Source organism: Condylostylus longicornis, unplaced genomic scaffold (genome assembly GCF_029603195.1).
Source record: "Condylostylus longicornis isolate FDR11 unplaced genomic scaffold, ASM2960319v2 ptg000044l, whole genome shotgun sequence".
Taxonomy (NCBI): Eukaryota; Metazoa; Arthropoda; class Insecta; order Diptera; family Dolichopodidae; genus Condylostylus; species Condylostylus longicornis.
The window spans coordinates 1,787,707-1,815,205 of record NW_026578013.1 but is presented as its reverse complement, the minus strand read 5'-3'; the positions used below and the strand labels follow the sequence as shown (position 1 = coordinate 1,815,205).

The 27,499-nt window shown below is 24.2% G+C and overlaps 1 protein-coding gene and 1 non-coding gene across 3 annotated transcripts; both read right to left on the bottom strand.

Annotated features, from left to right (window-relative positions):
- Positions 1–836: 836 nt before the first annotated feature.
- LOC129610279 (inositol polyphosphate 5-phosphatase K) lies at positions 837–27,499 on the bottom strand. 2 transcript variants are annotated; one of them, XM_055522803.1, is made up of 6 exons: positions 27,253–27,499; positions 4,381–4,729; positions 3,630–3,805; positions 3,301–3,531; positions 3,072–3,225; positions 837–1,815 (listed from the first exon to the last, which is right to left on the bottom strand). In XM_055522803.1, exons 1-6 carry the CDS (start codon positions 27,279–27,281, stop codon positions 1,414–1,416), a joined length of 1,341 nt encoding a protein of 446 aa, XP_055378778.1. In that variant the 5' UTR covers positions 27,282–27,499; the 3' UTR covers positions 837–1,413. The 2 variants fall into 2 exon arrangements, with proteins under 2 accessions (XP_055378778.1, XP_055378777.1); XM_055522802.1 differs by lacking the exon at positions 27,253–27,499 and adding an exon at positions 26,046–26,201.
- On the bottom strand, positions 5,971–6,042 carry Trnaw-cca (transfer RNA tryptophan (anticodon CCA)). Its single transcript has one exon. It is a non-coding gene; the product is annotated as a tRNA-Trp (tRNA).

The window sequence follows — 27,499 nt, the reverse complement described above, 5'->3', positions numbered from 1 at the left end:
TATCCAAAAATTTTTCGTTACACAATTTGACTGATATTTTAGTATCTAAAGGACACAACATCTAATAAATTCCGAACATAGAACATCGTCGAATTTTTTTGTTCAGATTTCAGAAGATGATAAATGGCCGTGCTCTGAATTCCACTACAAATTGTATTGTAAGTGAAAAAAAAAAACAGCAATCCACTAAGCAAAACAACAGTGAATTGAAATCAATGATATTTAGTGAAATGAAACTTAAAATGAAATGCAGAACGCGTATATTTCACTTTTGAAATTTCAATTCATTAGTATTTTACTTGTGAATTTTACAACACCAAATATCACTTTCACCATTTCATTTCACAAAAAGTGGAATGCAGAATATGGCCAACAATGTATCTGATACGTCGAAGATGCAATTCTAAAGATACTCTGCCTAATATAAGTAGAATCTAAATATCAACATTAGTTTAATTATAAAACTCAAAACTCCAACTCTTCTAGTATGAATATCGTCTAAAATGAACACCATAATGTTAATAACAGCTATTAAAATATTTAATAAAATTTCGGATTTTTATTTGGAGAATAAAAATAAAACCTACCGTATCTTAAATTTTACTTGATTAGTTATAATCCAGACAAAATTATTATGTTAAAGCTACTAAAAATAAAAGTACAAGAGAGTAAATAAAATTTTCCATAACTTGCAATACAATTCTGCTTAATATTTTATTTTTAATTTATTTCAATAATTCTTTTCTATTATTTTCGCTAATTTTAACAATTATTTTTTGTAATTTGAATATAATATAATTACATATTATTTTATAATCTATTGTATATCGATATTTTATTTATGAATTAGCAATATAAAAATTGTATAGTATGTAATAATGTTTTTCAATTTTCTTTAACAAAAATTTTGAAAAATAAACAAACAAAAAGTTTTTAACATTTTATAAAGTTGAAAAGAAAAACAAAACTTTCTCTAAAATTTAAAAAAAAACACAAAATTAAAAAAAAAAAGTTCTAAAAATTATCAATTAATAAAAGCGCAAGCTGTCAGGAATAATTTTTAGTCTACAAGAATATTTTGTTCTAAAAATCGATCAATAAATATGTATTGTATGTATATTTGAATCGATTTTATAATTTAAATCTAATAAAGCGTGTACATTCTTTAATTGAATTTTTTTTTAATATTTTCTAATTGTATCTCTCAAAAATTGTTTTATATACTTAAGTATATTATTATAATTTTGTATAATATATAATATTGTTTACAATATATACCACAATATTTACATATATAAAAAAAAAATATTAAAATTTTTGTCTATTGAATATTTTTTTTGGTTAAAAAACCAAAATATCTTATCACATACACAAAAATAGTTTTGTGACAAATTTTAAATATTAATGGTATATTTAATCAACTTGTTCAAATCTTGGTGATGCTGGCCTCTTTTCTGCTCTAAATGCATTACTAATACCAGCTATACTTGATACACCACGTATACCGGTATTTGAAAAATACACTAACACATATGTTCTACCTTCATCTAAATCAATATTTTCACCAAATTCAATACGTATCTCCTTTCGATTTGGATGATTTTCAACAGTTTTTTTAGTACCAGCTTGATTTGTATATTCATAAGCAATATATTCACTTAAGCTAGCAAAATTTTCTAAATAAATTCCAATCCAATCACCACTTTCTTCAGTAAATCCTTCTGGTACTGTATAAACAATTTTATTTTCATCACCAACTTGCCAAATCGGAATGTTTGCGAATTCAATTGTATATTCGACTGGACTTTCAAATACCTGCGAATTAAAATAATCTGAATTTGTTGTTGTAATATTTGGTGATGATCCTGCATTATGTCCATCAACTGAACCAGAATCAACATGATCAGAAAATAGAGAAAGAAGATTAGCTAATTCTGCCTGTCTACTGAATTTTGGTAGCTTTTTGTTTTTTTTGTACGAAGAGAATTTTTTTTATTTTAAGTGTTTCATTTAAATTTTTTATATAGTTCAGTCAATTATTCGATGCATTACAGCCCAGTTGATAATAAATACATAAATATTAAATAATAATAAAAAAAATTTAGTTTTGAAGTAAATATTTTTAAGTTTGTATGGATAAAAAATTTCACCAAAAATAATAAAAAATATAGTACACTGCAAAAACAATAAATTTTTTAGCTAAATTGGAAAAATTTTTAATGTAGGTAAAATGATAGGTACACAATATAGACAGTTTGATTATGCTTTTTATATATTTTTATATAATTTGTCGAATTACCGATGTTTTCTCCTAAAAGTATTAAATTGTTGAATTTGTGAAATGCAAATATTTTAAATCTAGACTTATTTTTAACTAGGATATTAGGGTTTGATTACAGTTAGTATTTTGATAGCTAGGAGTATATGGGAGTTTAATAATTTTTACCCAAAATTGCATTCAAAAAGTTTTGAAAATTAATTATTGGCATTTACTTAAATGCAAATGAAACTGCAATCTATTTTGTTCAACAGTTAAAAATATGCTACATCAAATAGACATTAAATATGAATTATAGTAAACTGCGCATGAAGCGATGGCAAATAAACTACGATTATCTAAGCAATATCTTTGGTTCAATAATTCAGCAATCCAATATTTTCATTCCATTCTATTTAATAATCCAATTAGGCAAATTTAGTTTAAACATTAATTTCTGAATTAGATTTAAAATACACATTATTGCACGGTGGAATGTAGGATTCAGTTTTTAATTATTGGAACAGTAAATAAGTAAATTTCTAATATGAAGAATATTCAATAATAATTATTTTCCTAATCCTTATAATAAGTTTATATAAAACAAAATACATATAGAACATCAAAACACAAATACACTCATATATACATATATGAAGTTTTTTTGATCGTAAAAATTTTTAGAACATTAGGCTATTTTAATAACGTTGAAATGAAACACCAAAAACAAATTTTCTTTTTTTTCAATAAAAGCAACACACAGTAAGCTAACCTTTTCCCATATTTCCTTAAATGGACTTTTCAAATAAGCTACCTTAATATTAAATTCGCTAGTAACAGGTTTGTGATCACTAATATTGTATCCTGGATGACTTTTATATGATTTTTGTTCAACTTCTAATAAAACAGTTGTATAACTATCATTTTGTACTCGCCATAAAATTCTATCTGTCCATGCTGGACGCCTCCTAAAATTATAAATGTAGTTTTTAAAATGAAAAATTTAAAATTATCAAAATAATATTGAAAAATATAAGTTTTACTTTAAATTATAATTTGATGTTCCTTGTTCAAATTTAAATGTGGGTGGAAATGATGGTTCTCTTTCTTGTAACTGATAAAATGCTTTTCCAGTATCACGTACTAAATTTAATTGATCCTTTTGTAATAATTCTTTTAAACGATCATGTTCAATCATACTTCGAACTTGTTCTGGTGTTGTATTATCCTCGTAGTGAAGTCTAAAATTAAGATCCCCAAACCAGAAGACATAGCTAAAACAGAAAGAAAAAATCGTCATATAAGAAAATTTTTTCATTTAATTTTAGTATGTATATGGTCTCTATTTATGATCTCAAAATATAAAACTTACTCATGATCGTAAATTTCACGATATCGTTTAACATGGTAATGATGATTATCTAATATTTGCTTATAATCATTGACCCTTTCATCTAATTCATGATCATGTGCAGCCAAATGTGAATTTACAAATGCTACACCACAGCCATATAATGTAAGTCTTATACTAACACCGCCTTTATTTCCCTTTAAAGAAATAAAATAAAATTGACTTTAGTAATTAATGTGAAGTTACTTATTTTACTAATTATGATTGTTATTTGAATCAATCGAAATTTTCATTTCAGTTAAAAACCTTATTTCTTTGAATAAAGATTATATGAAAAAATATTATGAGACAGGGCAGAGAGAATGCCCTGTCACAAATTATTGAGCCTTACGAGTACTATTTAAGTAATTCGATTTTCGTGTTCGGAAAAACGGTAAGATAGTACCAATCAATTTGTAGACACTATAGCATTCCATTTTTGAGAATATGAAAACTGTTTCTCGAAAATCGAATTACATAGTAGAGCCCTTAGTATAGCAAGACAGCATAATTCTCATTGCTGAGAATTTTATATAAGTATTTCAGAATAATTTAACAATAGTCTCCTTTTCATATTGATATTACTAATTTTAAATGTTAATTTCGGTATATACAAGATTTCTTAGAACTCTAATTTACGGCAAAAACAATTTAAATTCGTGAGATTACTGAAAATTATTTATTTATATTTAGAATTAGTAGTTTTTAAGTGATATAAAAAAAACTTATATACCCATAGTCCACCGAAACCAGTTCTTGTAAATTCAGCTTCAATATCTCTCATATGTAAAAGATGTTTACGTTTAGCGAATAATATTAATAAAATACCCTGCATTTGCTCAGTTTTCACAGCTACATAATCACGATCTTTTAATAATTGTTTTAACTTATATGTCCATGGATCATCTTTAAATAAGCCTAATACTTGGGCTTGTGGATCTGAATTAACTTCTTGTAAACCGATTGCATATAAATCTGGATGATGTTGATCAGCATCTGGATTATTACCAAGTCCTAATAAATTTGATAATGATATATTATCGGGTGATTTTGTGCTTACATTCCATGTTACAATGTAAATACTTGAAATATAAATAAGAAAATTTTGTTAAAATTAAATACATACATATGTACATACCTATAAAATATTTTATAAATTTAAATTAAAAAGCATTAAAAATATTTAAAATAAGCAAAACAAAATATTCAAATTTGCTCTTAGCCACCATAATCCTAAAAGTGAAAAATTTAAGTTGAGCTCGGAAATGTATGAAATTTTTACAAAAAATTTAATAATTGTTATTTTTTTTTACAACAAAGCAGTTGATTAGTTGACCACCATGCCAAATTTGTGTGAAGCAAAGGAATTTAATTTTGAAAGCGCTTACATGCATAATATGTATGTACATTAAATCTTCTTATATGTATGTATGTGAATATTATCCAATATTTTATTAACAAGTCTCCCTGCAAATTGATTTGCTCATTTTCCTACCTTAATCTCCTATCGGAATTTGCATAATATTTGAGTATATTTTCAAAAATTTTTAATATAAGGCACATTAAAGTAAAATACATAATTTAAATAAATATTTTACTAAGGCTATTCGATTAGAATATTTTAATAAATATGTATACTTACAGACTTATTTTTTTTTAATTGACTACAATTCTACATTTGTTCCTTGTTTAAACAAGGAACAAATTCCAAGGAGATGTTATAAATAATTCGGTCTTATGAAATATTCCTGAATTGAATTATTCAGTTTTACAAAAATTTACAACTATCAATAGACGAAACCGTTATTAAAAATTCATTGAATAAATGGTATACACTGAACTAAATCATCTAAGACCTCGAGATACGACACCTTCTAATACGACATTTCGAGCTACCACATGATATAAATTTGAACCATTTTTATTCGGCTTGCGACATTAATCTCTCATACGACATTAAGCATTTTTGAATTTTTTTTTGACAGATTTTACTGATTTTTAAATAAAAATCTATACCGAATTTAGTTATAAGGCAAGTCTAAAGCACATGCTTCAATAATGAACTTTTTCTAGTTAAAAATGAAAGTCAGTATTTAAAAAAACGAATTGAAGTGATATAATATCAACTTAATCAGATTTTATATAATAAAATAGTTTCTCTAACTCACTTTTTGTTGTTATACATTTTTTCGAGTTACGGCATAAATTTCTGGATTTATTTCTGCAAATGTCGTATGGTGAGTACTTAATGTATTATTAATTAACAAATAATGAAGTAAAAAAAATTAAAAAAGAAAAAAAAACCCTTTCATTTACGGACCATTGACCCCGACGTGATTTGAACACGCAACCTTCTGATCTGGAGTCAGACGCGCTACCGTTGCGCCACGGAGTCCTTAAAAATATGCTATCATAATTTGAAATGAAAACAACAATCACAAAAAACAACAACAACAACAAACTTAAATCGTAATTTACCGTTGTTTTTGCAAAAATAATTTTATAAGTTTATTTATGTTTATATTACCTATGTATTTATAATAATATTAAATCGAGAGAAGTAAATAAATAAAAGTATGAAAAGTTTAATTTTTAAAAGTATTTGAAAAGCTCTAAAATACAAACTTATTTGAAGCAAAAAAAAAAATCCAAATGGACTAAGCTTTTTATAGTTTAAAAAACAAAGAATAAATTTCAATTGGTTTTTATGAGCGTTTTATTTATAATAAATTAAAGTTTGTTATGAACGCGTACAGCTACGTAAGCTATGAGGTCATGTGTACCGAACATATATTGCTAAATTACCTACGTACTTACTCATTATATAGCTATAGAAGTAGAAACATTTAATGATCATTCCTATAGCAATGAGAAGAATGTACATTGAGGGTGCGATCACAAAAATTTTTAAAATGATCGCTCTATGAAAATCTGGACACAAGTATAAATACATTTTATGTATGTGCATATACATACATATATGTAGACGCGATGCGTACTGCGTTATAGGTACCTGAACAATGAATACATATTAATTCAGTTTTCTGGTAAAACAATATCTATTAACCCTTAACTGGTAACATGAAAAAATACATACTGCTATATGTACATATTTTTGGTAGCAGTACAGAATTCAACATATTACCCTATTTGTCAACTATTTATTGATAGTAAATTTAAAACTTTATCAGATCATAATTTTGTAAAAGAGTACTTAAAAAAAGATACTTAATATATTTTAGTCTTCACTTACTCATATTTCACTTAAAACTTTAGTAAACGCCAACGTTCACTAATAGGTGAATTATAAGGTTAATAATGAGCTTGTTGAGATATTTACCTATAATTTAAATATTACCTATAATTTGATTTCTTTCTTATGTAGCACCATTTGCCATTAGATGTCGTAAGTTTTATACAAATGCCAAATTTCAAATTCAAAATGATTATGTATCCATTTTGTGATTCAGGTATGAATAAATTCAATAAACCCTTGTTTTTTTTTGTAAAAACTACCTTTTCTCTTAAAAAATATATTAACCTTTTTTAACGCATCTTAAACCAGTTCTCATTTTAACAAAAAATAATGAAAAACTTTTAATTGAATTCATGGTGATTATAAAAAATATATTTTTTTTTTATTTTTATTAATGCATGACTAATTTGATTTAAAACCGGTTTATTAATATCAGTTAATTATTAACTGTCATAAAGTTAGTAACAAAAAGATGAAAAATTCATTCAAATATTTTTATTATTCCGCAATTATTGTAATTTAATATTTTATAGTTCACTAATTTTTTGTTTTAGTTACTTAAGTAGGTAATTTTATTTGGTTCATGCTTTCTAAATAATTAATTTTAATTTAAAAAATTTTAACAAGAAATTTTTATACGTAAGTATCGGAACCTGTATGTTTAGTTTGTGTTATATAAAGGAAAAAACAAATAAACTTTCTATTAGTATTTTTTTTTTTGCGCTTAAATGATTTAACAATAATTTTCGACTCTGATCTGATCTCACATTTATGTTCATTGACGCTAATTTAGATGATGTCATATACTATGAGTCTATATAGAAATTTATTATTTTTAATTTTTTTTAAGTAAAATTTATTGCGATTTATATTAGAAGTTGCAGCATCGCTTTAATTTTTCAAATTATAATAACAATAAACGTGTAAATGTAGGAATTTTTAATAGAAACTTAATATTCAATATTATTTTAGGTAGGTAAGTATTTATTGTTTCTAATGAAAATAAAATGAGTGAATATATTGAGATTTTAGAGTTCTTAATGAATGCGGAAAATTGAGAATTGTAAAAATAATACAAAATTTTGAAATTTGGTTTTAAACTTCAGTATATTTGAATTACGTATTTGCGAAATGCTTTGAATAACTGCATTTCCGGCATAATTATTGACACAAATCACAATTCAATACTGCAATACGCTCATGTTAATGTTAATGTTTGAATACTTCCCAGAATATGTTAAACCACATAATATTGCTGCTTATATGTACATAATAAATTTATTAGAAAAATCAATAAGTTGTATATTTGAGAATGTTTAAGTAACTTAATGGAAATTTCTTCATGCATCTGCAGAACAGATGGATGACTTAATCAAATAATCGTTCTTCATGCCTCTGTAGCTCAGTTGGTAGAGCGTCCGCCTAGAAAGCGGTAGGTCACTGGTTCGAGTCCAGTTCGAGAAGAAAAATTTTTTAATTAATTTTTCTGCCTTTAACTCGTTCCTTTGATTACGTCATCCATCTGTTCTGCAGTTGCATGAACAAATTTCCATTAAGTTAAAATCATTGGTGTAATACGTACATTACTTATTAATTTCACAACTATGATGTTGTATTAGTAAAATTAATAAAATGTTTAAGTACTTTTATAAATTGGTCAGGAAACTAAAGAAATAATCTTACACAAATCACAAACGAAAACTCTGTTTGCAAATTTTAAAAAGTTATACGTGACGTCATTGCACTTACTCTTTTAACGTAAAAAAAATGTGATGGAATATGATGTAAGTATAAGTAATTGTACTCGGCAAATAATTATATGTTATATTTAGTTACATTTGTACCTATATAAGTACATAATATATGTAATACGATTGTGAATACCATTTATGGTAAGTATATTGTATAACCACTTAATTTGAGTGTTAGTTAATTAAGATGTGTGTGTTCTCATTTACAATATTAAAGTATAACTACTTAGTGATTTTTTTTGTTTTGTTATTAATTAACTTGGAAACACAAAATAATTACTGATGAAAGGTCATTTCAAACTTTCTTATATAAGAACATACATTCACATATGTATGTACATATACAATATTTACGTATGTGTATATGTTAAGCAATAATTTTTGACCTTGATAAAAACAATTACAAATTTTTTGCGTTTTAATTTTTTTCTTTTTGATAATTTTCGATTTTTGTTATACCATAACTTTTAACTTCCTTTGGCTCAAATATTAAATCTTTAAAAAAAAAATTATAAAAGGAAAGATTTTTCCAAATTACTGTCTAACATGAATTTCAAATTAATTTACTAAGTTTTGTCATAAAAGACGCCAAACATAACGTCAGAATTATTGATCCCAATTTAGAAATTTGTTATATAATTTTTGTTTTTGCAATATTACTACTTTAATTTTTGACCACAACGACTTGAGCAAAATAATTGCAAAATTATTTTATAAAAATCTAATTTTAATGTGGTTTCATATTTCAAACAAAAGGTATACATGCATACGTACATATTATGTAAAATATCAATAATATTGCATGCTTTTAGGCAAATATAACTTTTTTAATTTACTCTGAATTTGTCTATATTAGAATAATTTAATTCGTTAAAGTCATTATCAATTAATTTTAAATTTTGATTATTAATTAAAAAAAATAATAATTTCGTTCGAAACATTTAAACTTTCTAGAGGTCGCCTTCCGTTCAAGGAACATTTCGAACATTTCATGTATGGGTTAAGCACGCTACACATTTTTATAAAGATAAATACCCTTTTTATCATCGGCGAAGCGAATGGCTAGACAAGTCGAATGGACTAGGCGGATCGAATGATATTTTAAATTATGATCGGCGAATGTTTTAATTCGCCATATTCAAAATGTTGCTACCGCAAGACATCAGAAAACCAACCGAAAATAATAAGATTAACACCACACATATGTACATTGTTTTTGCTTTTTTTGCAAAAACAATTGAATTTTCCTATCTTTTAGCAATTACGGGGTTGTTGTCCATTAATTTATTTAAATGCTCGAATTGTTTTTGGTTTGTTTCTTTCACGCTAAAATTAATATCAAACAATAAATATTTTTAGAATATATAGAATCTTATGAATTTACTTTACAGATAAGTAGTTTAGATTTTTCCATTATATCACTATAAATGCTATAATATCCAAGCAGATTTGACAGCTCATTCGCCAAAAATTTCATTCGCTTCGCCGATTATAATACGTGCCAAAGTGTCAAAATCTGTTAAAAGTTTAAATTTTGAACTCACTTTCTGACCTGTGATGGAAAATCTTGTAAAAATGTCTTAATTTTTATCTTAAAAATAGAATCAAAATTTGACTTCTGTTCAGAACATTGTCATTGGAATCGACATCTTATACGCTGTTCACATTGCTGCTAAACTGTAACAGAGAAAGTCATATAAGATGTCGCCGAAATTTCGTTGTCGCAATTCAGTTTGCATTGATAGCGACAGAGACAGTAATTTTTATTGGCAGCAACAGCAACAATTAGTTTTTGCATTGTTTTATGTTTTTTTTAATTTTTCTTTTGAAATTACTTATAACATAATGACCGTTTTTCTCACAATTTTCACTTCCATATTAAAAATGACGTTTGTCATTCAATTGTCATCACATGTTGCAGCGACAAATATTTAATTTTCGGAAATTCTACGACTATCGGTTTCGCACAACGCAGCAATGTAATCAATCCTATTTAAATCATTGAATTGAATATTTTGACATTTCGTGCGACTGTCTTTGTCGCAGTGTCGCAGTAATGTAAACACCACATTAGTGATAATACGATAAAAATTAAATTTTTATAGATTTTTATAGATTTAAAATTTGCTCCAATCGAAAACGTTCAATAATTTGGCTGCGACTGTAGAATATCAAAAATTCTTCTTTTATAGAATAATGGAGTAATAGACTTGATACGAGTATAAACATGCAAATATTTTGAAATTTTGTTTTTCTTTTGATTCAATTTTCCTTTTTTAATTTTTGTTTTTTTCATTTTGCGATTTTTGTTTTTTTCATTTTGCCATTTTTGTTTTTTTTCATCTTTTGTTTTATAAAACTCTTGACCTTGAACAACATTTTGTTTTTTTTTTATTTTTTTTCCTTTTTTTTTTTATTATAATACGTGAACATTATGAAAATTAAAAATAGTTTGATAGAATGTAAAAATAAAATCTGACACTGTGATGGCGCACATGTGTATTTATGTACATACATATGTATAAGAATCTCATGATTTCGATTCGACTGATGTCATATGAAAATCATTACTTTTTTTTAATAGTCCAGTCATTTTGTGATATTTAAATTAAATAATATTGAAATACAATAGGTAGGTATGTAAGTAATAAAATTTTAAAACTTTTATTAGTATACTAGCTATAAATGGACACACACATTACACACAAATAATTTTGCTCCTACATGAGCTTGAGATTATTAGATGGTTGCAATTATAAATATATTCACATAGTATGTAGGTATGTAAGTAATTTGAGCAAAATTACAATTTTGCACGTGAGCACATGAGAATAATGAAGATTTATAGTTGAAATTTAATTTTTTTTAGATTTTTAAATTTAGTTTGTGATTTCTTTGAAATTTTAATGACTTATAAAAGAAGCACGTTTTTATTGTACATACAATGTAACTAGTTACTAGTTAAAATAAGAAATTATATAATTCTATTTATATAGTTGTAGGTAAGTACTTACATACAAATGTACTTGTGCTGAGTAAGTACTATTGTTTATGAATTTAAATTAATTTTTTAATATGTTTCTATCGCCTCATTCATATTACAAAATTTTGGGCTATTTATAAAATTAGATTTTGTATTACATTGGGTATAAAATTATTAATTAAGGAACACATTCTAATAAGGTATATTCTCTATCGATCGGTAAGTACTCGTTACAATTAAGTACTTTGTGAAGCGTTTACACATATGAAATTAATTAAAGCGATTTTTTTAAAATGTTTTGAAATTTTCGCTTAAATTCACAATTTTTAATAAAATTGTAATTTTTTGATTTTTTAATGAAATTTTCTTTTTATTTTAATAAAAATCAATTTCTTTTTTTCTATGATTTTTTTCTATGATAACATGAAATCATTTCTATCTCGTTCATTCCAATTAAGTTCTTATTATAATTATTATGAAGAAAATGTCCAGTATGATATGAGGCCAGTAAATGTAATTAAGTAAGTATTTTAGGCAACTTTAATTTAATTACTTTTAGTATTCTTGCAAGAATTTTGATAAGTAATTCCATTTTTAAATAATAATCGTATATCGGACGTGGATCTTAAAAACTAGTTATACTTATGGGGCCGTTCTTATAATAAAAATTCAATGTTCATTATGACTAAGTATTTAAAAATTTAAGAATCTCAGTTCGTTCAAATATTAATTTTTTAAATATTTTTTTATCTTGATAACAAATTTCGTTTTTCAGTAAATTCAAAGTAGAGACCCAAATTTTTTATAATATTTTTGTTTTTGCATATGTAGGTACTCGATACTTATAAAACTAGACAATATACCTAATTGGAATTAAATTTTTTAGAATTTTGAATTTAATACTTAATTCTTAAAGCAAAAGTTACCACAATTCATAAGTCAATGGTTAAATCGGTCAGAATATAGTAATAAGATATTTGTTATTGAAAGAATTTTAATGGGCATAATACGATTTACGGTAAGAGACATAAAAAAATTATTATAATTAGCCACTTATTTTAACAAAATCTAAATTATTAGTTGATTTTGTTGCCATACAATGTACTTTTTTAATATTTAAAATTTTTATTTCAATTATTTTGTTTTATAATTAGTAATAAAATAATTAAAAATATTTGCGTACTTATTTAAATTTTCAACAATAAAATTTGTTATTGTGCATTACATTTTATTTTACTGTAATAAACAAAAAATTTAAAACACTTAGCCCTATCATGAATTTCGTTCGAAATTCTGAAATTCGGAAAATTATGAAAAATTCCGAATATTCGTAACAGAGTAATCATAAATATTACGTTCATAGCAAAAATAACCTTTAAAATTTCACGAAAGAAATAAACACATGCAACAAGCAATTTAAAGAGAGTGGTTGTTACTATTATAAGTATGTGCTTATTAAAATGTTAATAAGCACAGTTTAAAAAAAAAATACTAACTATGAAACTCTGAAAAATTGTGCTACCATTGCTGATTCATAATTTCTATGAAAGGAATTTGTGATCATTCAAAAGTCTACGTCGTAGCTACGTTCGTAATTCGTAGGATTCTACGATTGAAATTCAAATACACAATTAACTATATTATATAATTACTTATATAATTAATACAAAATTTTTAGTATTGTTACACAACTACTTATTCTGGCCGCCGTTATCCCCTATTTCTTTACATTGCTTTACTGAAAAGTTTTAACGTCATATTAAACCCTAATTGTATTTTCTATTAAGTATGACAACACTATTTTTATTTAAGCTGATTTTAGCTTAAATATTGTTTTTTGAATTCAATTTATTTTAATTTAGACTTTTTATTTCTTCATTGAATTTAAAAATCGTTTTGGGCTGCATGCACTTGGGAAAATACGAATAAAAAATTAAATTTTATATAAGTAACAAGTTTTGTATTTAAATGAAACTTTTCTTAAATCAATTGTTGACAGCTTAAATAAAAATTGAAAATAATTTTAATTTTATTCATTTAAGTATAACTAAGTTAAAAAGCGCCATTTAATTTAATGAAATCAATTATTAAACAAAAGCTATCCATGCGTTTTTAAATTTTAAATACTTAGATATACTTACGTTGAGTAAGTATATTTAAGTAGTATAGAACTAAAGAAAGCGCAAATCTAATCTATGTGTCTATTTTTATATGTAAAATCTGAAATCTATTATACAGATTTGAACATATGTACATATAAAATTATAAGTGATAGATGAACATGTAAAAAATTGTAGAGAAATTTATAAAGAAACTCTTAACACTTCTCTTGTTGTAACTATAAAAATTTGGACCTGAAAACCATGATTGTTTAAAAATCTTATTATAAGTACCAATATTCAATTACTTATTGCATAAATTTCTTGTAAAATGATCACATACTTAGTTGCACTTGGTTTTATCTAATTATGTAAAAATTTCGAAATCATTAGATAATCATTAGATTTATATACCACGATATAATACAATAATGATTGATGGGCTAAATTAATGACTTAAAAATCTTGTAGCTGTCCAACCAATTGACAATTTTGAAAAATTATTTACGACATTTGGATTAACAAAATATTATTTAAGTAACTAATATGTATGGAAATTTGCTTTACCGTTTGTAACGCTTCGAAATAATGGTCTAAGTCCTAGACTCAAGTATATGTTTTTTATCAGCATTCGGAGTAGATTAAACCATGTCTATATATTTCAGCGATAACTCAAAAACTAATTGGGCTAAATTTTCATAAATGGTTTATCATAGAAAATTCGAGAACCCTATTTAAATTGGATATGATCATGATACTGGTTCGAGTAACTGCCACACAATTTCAAAATTTATTTGGCTATATATCTCAGAAAATTGTAGAAGCTATTCAATTGAAATTTGGCAAGAGCAAATATATTATTAGGTCTATTGTGTTTAATTAAAATCGTTGAAATTATTTGGCCCTTCAGGTAGCTGCCATAGAGCTTGAAAAGTTATTTAACGATATCTCAGAAATTTTTCAGGGTGTAGCTTTGAAAATTTCAATACAACTTCATAATTTGTTTGAACATAGCTCAGAACTTATTGAAGCCTTTTGATTAGAATTTTGAACAAATTAATTTCTTGATGGGGCTAAAGATTGTATGGATTTATATGGTAACTACCAATGAGAACAGATATATCGTTTTTTTTTATTAAATGATAGATTAGTGTTTAATTGATAACATAACTGATGACAAAATGAATAAATTATTAATATTCTTATCCGTGTACGTGCACACAAATCTGCCTTAATTAATTTTTCAATAATAAAATACAAAGTACAAATGCAAACTTTAAAATGTGGAGCTATAGTATTTCTGGACTAACTCTAAATTTTAATTATAATAATTAAATTATATTATTGCACTTAAATAATAAAAGTTGTGTGAGCATGTAACACGTTTAATAACTTTAATTTTTATTTCATATTCATGGCATGATAATTATAGTAATAGATAATACACATATTCAGGTACATATATACATACTGTACCGTTGGTTTCATATAAAAAATTGTTGAAAAATTAAGTTCAACTTCTGTAAATTTTTAAATTTTCAATCCTATAAAGAAAATTGCGAAAAAATCCTAACAAATTTAATGATATAATTTTCACTAGCAAAAAAACCCCTGAATTATTAAAGACAAAATGAATATAAAAAATTTTTTATTTTTCATCTTTTTGTCTTCTATCGTTTCGGTTATTGTACGAGTATACAATAAAAGTGTAATCATACCAACTAAACTTACATAAATGAAAAATAATTTATAAATTTATAATGTGTAAGTATACAAAATTGCAATTTGAATATTGTATTTGAAATTGCGTTGAAATTGTAAGCACAATTTAATTCTTATTCCAGCTAAAATTGAAAAAAAAACAAGATTAGTACAATGTGTTTCTCTCTCTATATTTGTCAGGTTGTTCGTTTGTCTACTTACAAAATTTTTGCACTACCTACTTTAAAAAAAGCTACGATTTCACATAAAAAGAGTATGTGTGCGAGAAATCAATTTCACGAAAAGAAAATTTTTAATTATTTGCCCCACTTCTATAAGTTACAGACTTAATAGTATTTATAAAAATATAAATTTGTGACAACTTTTAGTATTTGAACCACAAATATTAATTCAACGTAAGAGTACGCAGAAATTACCATGCCACTAACTTTTAATTAATATAAAATTTAGCATAAGCAAATTATCAATTACACAAAGTGGATCAACGGGTCGTTGAAATTAAATTTTTCATTTAATGTGAAACTTTATCATTATGGACATTAAAGACATAATATTCTAAGCAATAGAGCGACACATGATATTGATTAATGAATACATTATAATGGCCATTGATACTTTTATTTTTTTTTAAGGGAAATGTGCTACTTTACAAGCCGTTATAGTTTAATTTCTTGTTCATTTATTTATTTTCTAATAATTTTTTTTTCAAATCATAAAAATCATATTGTTCAAAATATAAATTGAATTTTTCGTACTTATTCGTTTTTGTGTTGTTTTCAGATTTGAAATTGTGAAATTTTTTTTTTTGGATGATGTGATAGACTGCCGTCATAGTGCAATAAATACTGTTGTAATAAAAACATGGAAACATAGAAGAAAAAATTAATTTTTTTTTATTTTAAAATTTTAATTATGAAATATGTAATCCAAAGCAATACCTAATTATAGAAAGAAATACAAAACATAGTCATGCCAATAAGATCTAAGTTTAAATTAATTCAATTTTCACTTTTATTAAATTTTGTTATTAAATTGTGGTTTTAAACTTATTAAGTGAGAAATTTTTTCTTTCTGAACTCAATTTAGACTTAGAAATGACTAGATGTTTACCAAAAGCAACATGAGCATAAGCTTTGCTTATGTTTTGCATAGTAGTTCGGAATTATGCGATATTTTGCGGTAAATTTTTCAATATCAATGCCATTTAGAAAATACAAAATTTAGGACTACGTAATATTAAAACTTGGGAATCCATTCAGTTAAAAAGGTAGTGAAAACAGGTTAGAGTAAGTTAATAAATAATAAATGAAATTACAATTGATGTTACTAAGTTAAAAATACAATATCATGAAATACATTACCAATTATATAAAAATGACTGCGTATTACCAGTTTATTAACAGGTCAAATTAGATTTATTCATAGATGTTCGAAAGTTATTCAAATTTACTTTAGATAATCCGAACAAATTTGATTACAAATAAGTACTTGAGTGTTGGATGTGTTGATTAAAATTCATGAAAATCGGCTTACTTCAGTATATGAGAATCATTTTAAAGACACAAAATTTACAATGAATTTTGTGAAACATTTCGAACATTACAGTTAATTATTAAAAAATCACAATTTTTAAAATTTTGTTCTCACTTTAACGAAATCGGTGTAATTTTGTTACACGGGATTGTAAGACAATATTATTTACGTTATTTTTTTATATATACACACATACACATATGTGAATAGGTAATTGAATAGAAGTTCGTAATTAAATTTGCAAATAAAAACAAAAAATATGTTAAATATTGAATAATTAGAGGCTATAAACTATAAAATATAAAAACGCCGTAATAGGTACGTAAATATGTAAGTATGTAACGGGCATATGTACGTACACATTCGAAAATAAATTGTAACATAAGTAACAAACATTCGTATAAAAATATTACATACACATGCACATATATATACAGTATATAAGTAAAACATACATTACTTGCACAATATTAGTATTGCTGTAAAGTGTGTACACAAAAAAGCACAGTTATATTGTGTAAAACTAAAGTTCCGTTCGGAAATGTTTGCCTTCCTTACTTATATGTATGCACTTACCACAATGTGTAAATAAACAATGTACGGATTTGTACATTTTCAATCATGTGTACAAGAAATAAACTAGATAATTGAAATACTTCGCAATAAATTCTAGTGGTAATAAGACAAAACTTCCTAAGTAAACTAAGTCCAAAATAAAGATTTACCAAAATAAAGACTTAGCCCAAATAAAGATTGAATTATATTACAATTTTTGCATTCCACGCAAGCATTTAAATTCATACAACTTAGGTATAATTTAGTTCAATTTGAACAGGTAAGATATAATAAAGTTATGAAAAGGGTACAAACGTTTCACAAAAAAATTTGATCAAATTATTGTTTTAGTTAATTTGCTAATAAATTTATTAATTCCGTTTTTGATTAGTTTGGTTTTGAAATTTTCGGGAAATGAATAATTAAATTTTTCAAAAGGAATTTATTCGAAACATTCGAATTTTATACATAAACTATTTATAAATTCGAAACCTAAGTCCGAGGTTGTTTCCCTAGCAAACTATAAGTAACATAAAATTTTCATAGAACAGATAATTTTGAAAAAAATTACCCAAATTTTTTAGTATACGGATGTCTAATAAATAAATTTTAGCAAACGCTCGAAGAAGTAGACCCAATTAAGTAAGCCATTTTAAAGATAATGATTATTTTTGATCAAAGTAAGTACGTTATGTACCCACATTTATACATAAGTATATTATACATATACAGCTATTTAGATTTAGTGCAAACAAGTATACGTATAGAATTTGATTTATTGATTTATTTATAAATCATTTTGCAAAAATCACTTTCAGTCTAGATGACATTATGATTGTGTTATTTATGTACAATATAACTTGTGTGTGTATGTAGAAAAGCATTCGATAAAGTAAGTTATCTAATAAATAGAATTAAGTTGTATTGAAAAGCTATTGATTTTATTTTTTTTAATTTTATATAGGAAAATTAAGAAAATATAATTTCAACTTTTGAAGTGTTTGGCGTATAACAAGTTTTTCGAATCAAAGTGGTTTTTTAGATATTATAAATTTAATATTACTGTAAGTATATAGGAAATCATATTGCGCCACATAAACTCGCCTATATTTTGCTATAAAACAACAATTAATTTGCAATTTTTATACTTAGTATAAAGATTATCTTCTTTTGTTGATTAAAATATTAAGTTAACAAAATTTGTATTATAAATGACTGCATTTTATTCTGGGACTTTAAATTTTACTTGTATTTTTAGTACAATACATTCAATGAATAATTGTACAAAATTAATTGAAATTTTATACATACAATGTTTTGTCAATACCGCATGGCCACATGAGGTACTTCGGCTAAATTGATTAAAACTCTGTTCAGAACTCTTTCGAGCCCAAAATTTTTTGGTCCCATAAGAAAATTTACTTATAGGGTACTTCTTAAGAAATTTTCAATAATATAACCCATAATAAAAATATTTGTTGAATTTTCTTGAAGCTATTACTTGTATCTTGTAGGGAAACTATTCGATCCAATAGATCGATCTTTCCCATTTATAATACTGGTCTAATTGTGTTGTAAATATGACAACAGGTGCAAAATTTCAACTAACTAACTAGTTCAGTCCTGAAATGAATGCTATAAAAACAGACAGACAAATGAACATGACTACTTAGTTAGGCTGAAATGCTTAAAAACTAATTCCTTATATAAAATCATAAGCAATTATTTATATTCAATGGAGTTAGAATATTTGAGGTGCAAAATTATTGTTAAAAATTTGGGTGTGTGTAAATATACTTCTGTGAAGTGAAGTTTCTGTTAAAAATTCATACTTAGTATTTCAATACAATAAATAAACATAAATTATAAAATAATTAAGTACATAAATTTTATGTTGAAAATTTCCGAACTTTTTAACAAAAAAGTCAAAGTTATGAATCATTGAATGTCGCCTCTAATTTAAAAGCTATCTATTGTAGTAATAAATTCAAAATGATCTCATGAACTATGAAATGCAATGAATAACTAACTATATATGTAGTGTTCTTATTGCAGCTTTACCAAACCTCTTATTTAAATTAAATTTTTAAATAAACCTTCAGGCATTCAAAGCATTGCATTTTTTTATTGCTTTAGTTTTAAACATTGCTGTTGCACTGTTAATAATCGATAAATAATTCTAACATCATGTTTGAATGATTTCAATTTTATAATGAAATTATAATAATATTGAATTTGTTAGTATTCCCAAAGCAAATATGTATTTATATGTATGCATATAAAAGTTGGCATCAATAATAAATATTCATTGAAAATTCACCGGAAAAATAACAAATTTAATTATTTTTACTTGTTATAAATAATTACAAACAGATGGATGCAATGAAATTTTAAAATTCAAAATCAAAATCTTGAATAATATTATTATAATGTGTAAAATAATTATAAGTATATATATATGTATATGCATGATTATTTGTAAAATTATTAGAATCGAGAATCTTTTCTTCTACCCCATTCAATTAAATTTTTTTGCGCTACTTATACAGGGTAATTAAGAAAGATTTATAACAACATATACCGTTGTTTAGAGGGTCAAAAATGGGTAAAACTTTTTTCTGGACTAGGTGCTAAATCTTTACAGGCCTACAGGGATTTTACCGAATTTTCACGAAATATCTTCTTGCCCAAGGTTTTTTGTTTTTAACTTCTAACAAACAGTTTTTGAAAGGGCTAGAAAAGGGCTTGAAAACGAATTATTGTTTATTTATCACGTATTGTATATATTTTCAGAATACCAAACATCCGAACTTTCGAACATTTTTTTTAAAGTTACTACATTTTATTAGGGCCTTTAAAATTTTGACATAAAAATGGTTTTTCTGCTTTATCTTCCGTACCATAAAAGATTTTTTACGATTTGATTGCTTAAATTAAAGCTTAAGCAAAATTCTGCAAAAAAAAGTTCTAAGTTTAAAAAAATTTCGTAGTAAATTATCGGGTTATAAAACTGTAATTAAAAAAATAAAAGAAGGGAAAAATTTTATTTTTCTCTAAGTTCCAATGCTTAGCATTCCGCAAGTAAACAAAATCAAGTAACATGTTGATAAGCCCTTTAATAAGTTTTTAAAAAACTATTTGCTTGACGTCCCTACCTTTTTCGGATCGGGAATTATAAGCAAAAAAACTTTAACAAGTAGAAATTTCGAGAAAATTTGCTAAAACTTCTATAACTCGGAAATCCTTGAAAGTTAGTACCTAGTTGGGAACAAAAGTTTTATCCATTTTTGACCTACAACCAATGGTACTTATATGTTTTTGTATGTCTTTCTGAATCACCGTGTTAACTTAAAATAAAAAATTTTCTTAAGTCGGTAAATCGTCATGACTTTTATAACATTTGCAAGTTTAATTTATTTTGGAAAATTTTTCATTCTTCATATTTGGATTCAAGTGATTACTTGTATACTTAAAACAAGTTATAAAATGTAAAATAATTAAAATAATTACAAATTTAAGATTTTTTTAATTTTAAATCATAGATAGTAAGTAGTCACGCAAGATAATTTTACTTTCCTTAGGGTGTCGTAAATTTGCTGCAATTAATATCACACAAATTTCTTACTGTCGTAAAAATATCTGAAATTAACTCAATAGTACTTAATGAGTACTTTGTAGTTACTTACACGTACAGTGTAAGTGGTTAAGCAAATATGTATATGAAGTTGCTAATTAAACTAATTACCACCATACTGTTACAAAATTTTCAAATATGTAATTTAGCAAACTAAAAATTAAATTAGACCTAATTTAATAAATTTTAAATATGGTTTTTTTTTTAATAAAAAAATAAATAAAAAAATATTAATAAAATTTATAAAACCCCAACCCATGATAACGATAAGATAAAATTTTATTAAAATTTTTTTTATAAACTATTAAAATATAATTTAGATAAAAATAGTTTTTGCATTGTGGTTACTAAAATAAGGTTACTAAAATATTTGTATATGCTCTTATGTTAAGAATTGCGTTTTAGAAAAGGAAAAAGAAGTTTAAAGATTATGAATACCACATTCAAAATATTAAATTTTGGGTTCACGTTTAATTAACAAAGACACGATCTTTTTAAAAAGTGGCAAATTAAAACGACTTAAAAACACATAAGCTACGTACTCATACAAGTGATAAGGTAAATACAGCTCGCATTTTATACAATAAGGGAGCTCAACATTAATATTGTAAAAAAGATACAATTTAAGCAGAAGCACTTAGTAGAGAAATTCGAGAATGAAAGTTCAATTCGATCTGTCTCTGTCATTTGTGCACTTCAGCATCTCAGTGTCCACCAAACCAATTTTGATAAATATACTTAAGTATTTCAGTTTTATTTGTGCATATCGTGAATTGATCAGCTTCTAATGTATATCGCGTTTTTTGATTTGCTTATAATTTACTTATAGATTTGCTTATAGTATCTGTTCAATTTAATAGGAATAGATTTCACGAAATAGGAACAATTCAATTTGATAGGAACAGCTTTCATTTTCATTAAGAATGGTATTTTTTGAAAATTGTCATCAGCTGTCCAGCTGAAATATCGAATCAAAATAAAATGTCAAGTAAATAGGAAAAAGTTTAAGTAGTTTATTTAATAAGAACCATTTAAATTTCGAGGAACTAGTTCTTAAGTGAATAAGTATAAGTGTTTATTTATAAATACTTAAACATAAATGTTAAAAAAAAATTTTCTTATATCATAGATCAATAAACGGCCTTCAACTTTAAGTTGACCTTTAAAAAACTATAAAAAATAACCAAGTTCTTAAGTATACAATTACATATTTCAAGAAGAGCCACAAATTTTTGAATAACATGAAGTAAATAAATAAGTATTGTACTTACTTAATAAAAATATTTTCAATACTATAAAATTTAAAGTGCAATTTGTTCACACAAAGTACACACACGTGAAAGTTATTGCAAATATTTAGGAAAAATCAGTAGCGCGACTAATGACCTTATATTTGTAAATAAATTAAATTTGGTGATGCAAAAACTCAATAATATTTTAACTAAATGAAAAAGTACACAATACATACATAATATGTACATATGTACAAACACATACATTACTATTTACATTTATAATTTTATATTGACAGTTTGTAAATGTCAACGTTTTTTTAATTTAATTAAAAATTTATTTTAAAATTTTTTAATTGAAAAAAATATAAGAAAAACGAAACGTAAGTAGGAAAAGTTCCTACAGTTTTAATATGGAAAATAACAACTTAGCATACCTAATTTATATTTGCACATACAAAATATTATGAAAATATATGTAGGTATATACATATATATATTTGCGTTTATGTACAAAATGTTTACATTTAAGAACATTATGTATGAGTATGTAATTTTAATTACAAAAACATTATTGTATTTAAACTGTTATACTCAATGTTTATTTTATTTAATTAAAGCATTGTGATAATAAGCAGAATTATGTAGAACACTAACAAACAAAAATTAAATAAATTACTAACATGAATTAGCAAATTTATTTAATTTGCTTTGCTTTTGTTGATTTTTATAAAGGTTACTTATTTTCAATTTCACTTATTTTATATTTCGTTAACAATGAAAACAATATTGTGTACAATTTTGAATATATTTGATAATTTACAGTATATATACTGTAATGTAAAAATGAACTGCTCGTTCAAAAATGTAAAAAATATTTTTTAAAAAGTGGTAGTTTTTAATATTAATTTTCAAATTTCCATTGAACATCGAATTTGGCTAATTACTTGCATATTACTGATAGCTAGATGACAATCGCTAAGATGAGACTGTCATAATCTTAAAAAATTATTAGTTTTCTTAATTAAAATTATTAATCTTAAAAAATTATTATATTGGAATAAGTTTTGAGTCGTTTAAGGTACATATCAAACATTACTAATAATATGTACGTAAAGTCTACTAAAACCAGACTTTTCAAAAGACGGAAAGTTCTCATTGCCGGAAAAATACGCCAAATTAAAGTCCCTATATAAAAATATTTGCAAAAAAACTGTTAACAAGAGAAGGCACCATTTGAAAAGAAAAATGTAGTAAAATATTTTGAAATTGAAAGAAAAATTTTATTACTCCCTTCATTTGTCTGCTCACGGGTCAGAAAACTTAAAAAAAAAATCGATTTAATCAACCCAGTATATTAATATTATTACTTAATATAATCTCGGTTTTAATCGACTAATTTAAATAAAAGATGTGTAAGTCATTAAAAGCTGCGGTCCCCTGCTAACTGTACTTACTTATAATTATTGAGAATTATTGCTTTTATTCCTATAATTTTAAACTCAATATATTTATTATAACTTCACTGTATTTAACACACATATAGAAAATTATTATAGTTTTGTATAATATATGTACAGGCATACGCACATAAAATACATGTATAAAATGTAAATATTTACATGTACGTGCATTAATTTGTGTGCGCTCATTAATTCGGAGCGATTGTTAACCTTGGATGTACAATTTTTTTGTTTTGTTTCAACATCCTATTTCCTATCTGTACGCTGCTTAAATACTTTCACAATAAACGCATTCAAGCGCCTCATAATTCAGAAAAATTATGCGACTCTTATTCGCTTTATTTTTGTGCCTTAAACAATTTGACATTTCAAGATAACGGTATATGTTTTATATATGTATTTGACATTATGGTATTTTGAAAGTGAAAAGAAAAATTAAATTGCTAGGAAAAAGAAATAATCAACTTGTTTTTTTTTTTCTATTTTTTTTTTGGTTTTATTTTTCAATTAAGTACTCTTACAAAGCTCAGTATGATGATACTTCTGGTTTATCACAACAACGTATATAACCTTGACCCGAACCTCTAAATTTGATTTCACATATTAATTTTAATAAAAGTACGTACTTATACAACATGGTTTTTCATACATTTATGTAAGTATGTATATTTTGCAAAAGTGAATAAGTATGTATGTATATAAATTATTTTTTCTTTTGTTATAAAATGTAAATTATAGAGAAGTATGTGTGTACATATACCTAATACGAGTATATATGTACATAGTTAAAACAAGTATGTATGTCAATAACTTTACAAAATATATTTAATCTAGTGAATGTAGTAGGTAAGTATATTTTTTATTTGACATACGACATTTAAGAGAAAAGATGCACATTGACAGAATTTGCATACTTAGTTTGTTATTCTAAGTAAGACTTGCATCTGTATATGTATATACTTATATAAAGTACGTATATCTATTACACATTAGTATGTATGAAATTTTCTTTATGGCTATAAGTACAACATACTTTATAATAATAAAACTGAAAGAAATTGAAAAGAGTGCAAGAAATAAGAAAATATAAACAGCACGTCAGATGCCTTCCCACCTAAAATTTTAAAAATATTACGTGTTATCGTGAGCTAAGTATCATTAATAAAAATAAAAAAAATATAAGTATAAGACTATACAATGCGATATTATGTCATAAAAATGTGTATTGTATTAATATTAATAATGGAACTATTTTTAAACACAATGTTTTATTATGTTAAAAATATGGATACATTGAAATTTATACCAAAGAAATAAAGTTAAATGTTCAAATGTTCGCAAATTAATTCAACTATTATATCTAATTTCATTCTTTTGCTTAAGTAGGCACAAACCCAGCTCATTATAAAAAAGGCCGACTAAAGAATAGCTGAGGTATTGCTACAGGATAGATTAAGTACTTATAGAAAAACTAAATTTTTTTTTATATTATTAGAATTTTTAACAATGTGGGGTAACGACCAGAACGAATCAAGTCCAAGAATCAAAAAAGTACGATAAACTTATAGAAACAATAAATAAGTAAATATTTAGTAATCTCGTTCCCACTAAAGTAAGTAGGAGTCTAATGCTTGTCTTATTATTCGAATGTAGCACATTATACATAAGTACTGAGTACATTATGTATGTTAGTCAAAAATATTGTTCCTGTATATAAATTCAAAAATAATTTTGATAATCAAAAAAGATAATAGGTATAACATCAAATATCCCAAACAGTAAAAACAGCAATTTGACACTAAAGTGCGCAATTTCAAAACAATAAGTAATCAATGTAACTATAAAAAAAGTATGTAAGTACCTATTGCAAATGCAAGTAGGTATTCATGTATGTAAATATAAATAGGTATATAAGTAGGTACTTATAAGTAACATGTACTCATTAATCAAACAAAATAAAATATTTTTGAAACAAAGCAAAAAACCAAACAGTAAATTATTTTCATAACAAGTTTATGTTTCTTCAAAAACCAGCAATTAATTAATTAATATTTACAAAATTAAATACGAATCAAAACCAAAAACAAATAAGTAATCATTATTTTTTTTTTTAATTATTTAAAAATATTTTTAATTAGATATTTATATAATAAATGCACTAATAACTTACTCAAAATTAATGTAATTATTTTTATTATTTTTATTGTTTATTAATTTTGCTACATTCATTTTTTTTTTTAATTTTTATTAAATTTAATAACAAAATTTACTTAAACAAAATTTTTTTATATAACAAAAAATGTTTTTAATAATTATTTAACAAAAAAAAAATACTTATTACTTTTAATTAAATAAATTAAAAATAATAATTTATATTATTTAAATATACTTTTTTAATAGTTATTATTTACTAAAACAAAAATCACGCTTTATTTTTTAATTTTTTTATTATATAATTGTTTATTATATAATATTGTATATAGATATTTTGCAGTTATATAACATGTAACCGGAAATTAGTTATTTAGTTACTTTTATTATTTTATTTATTTTCGTTACTTTAAACCTAATTTATTCAATTATAAATAATACTTTTCATTTATAATGTTTATTAATAATTACTTATATAAAATATTTTATTATACTATAAAGTATAAGTTTATATTATATACGCGTACACATTAATAAGAAAAATATATTTTACTTAAATAAGGTATAAATACAATTTTGAAATACTTATATATAAAGCCACTCTTGTATTATTTAATATAATTATATATATATATATATATATATATATATGTATATATTTAAAATGAATAGAAATTATATTGCCCAATTAATTAGTTTAATTATTATTTGTTATTTTTGGAAATAACTTAGTATTGGTTATTTATTTATTTGAATATTAATGACGTAATAAGATAATTATGACACTCAAGAGTTTATAAAAATATATTGCGCCTTATAAGAAGCTCAGATATAATGTATAACACCTAGACAGGTCGGTATATAAGTATATACTCTTATATAAATTAAAATTTTAAAATACTTATAGAAAATAATACTTCAATAAGTAGATAGTTACTTATAGGAAAAATACTTGACAGAAAATAGTAGTAAGTAGTAACAGATTTTTTTAATTTTATATTTGTAGGTATATAGCACAGACAAATTCCATAGAATTATTATTATTATAGCGTTATTAATAAATAAAATTACATATTTAAAATACAAATTATGATTGCAAGATTTTATTATGGTGTTAAAATTATTAAATACTTAATAAATTATATTAATAAATTTTTTTAATACTTAAATATTATTTTTGGTTATAAGAAATTTAAATATTTTATTTTTGTATATCCAATTATTACCACAATTTCTGCAATATTGCAGTCACCATTGTTAATGAATTGCTTTTATATTTTGTATGTTATCTAAGAACTTTTGTTTTATCTTAAATGATAAAATATAAAGCCTTTTATTGAATTATGTTTTTATGTATATAAATATGTGTATGTTATAGACAGGTATGTAAATACCTCTATATATATGTATTAAAGGTATTAAAACAATATTGATGAAATTTTTATCTATACGAGTTTCAATATTTTTTTTTTC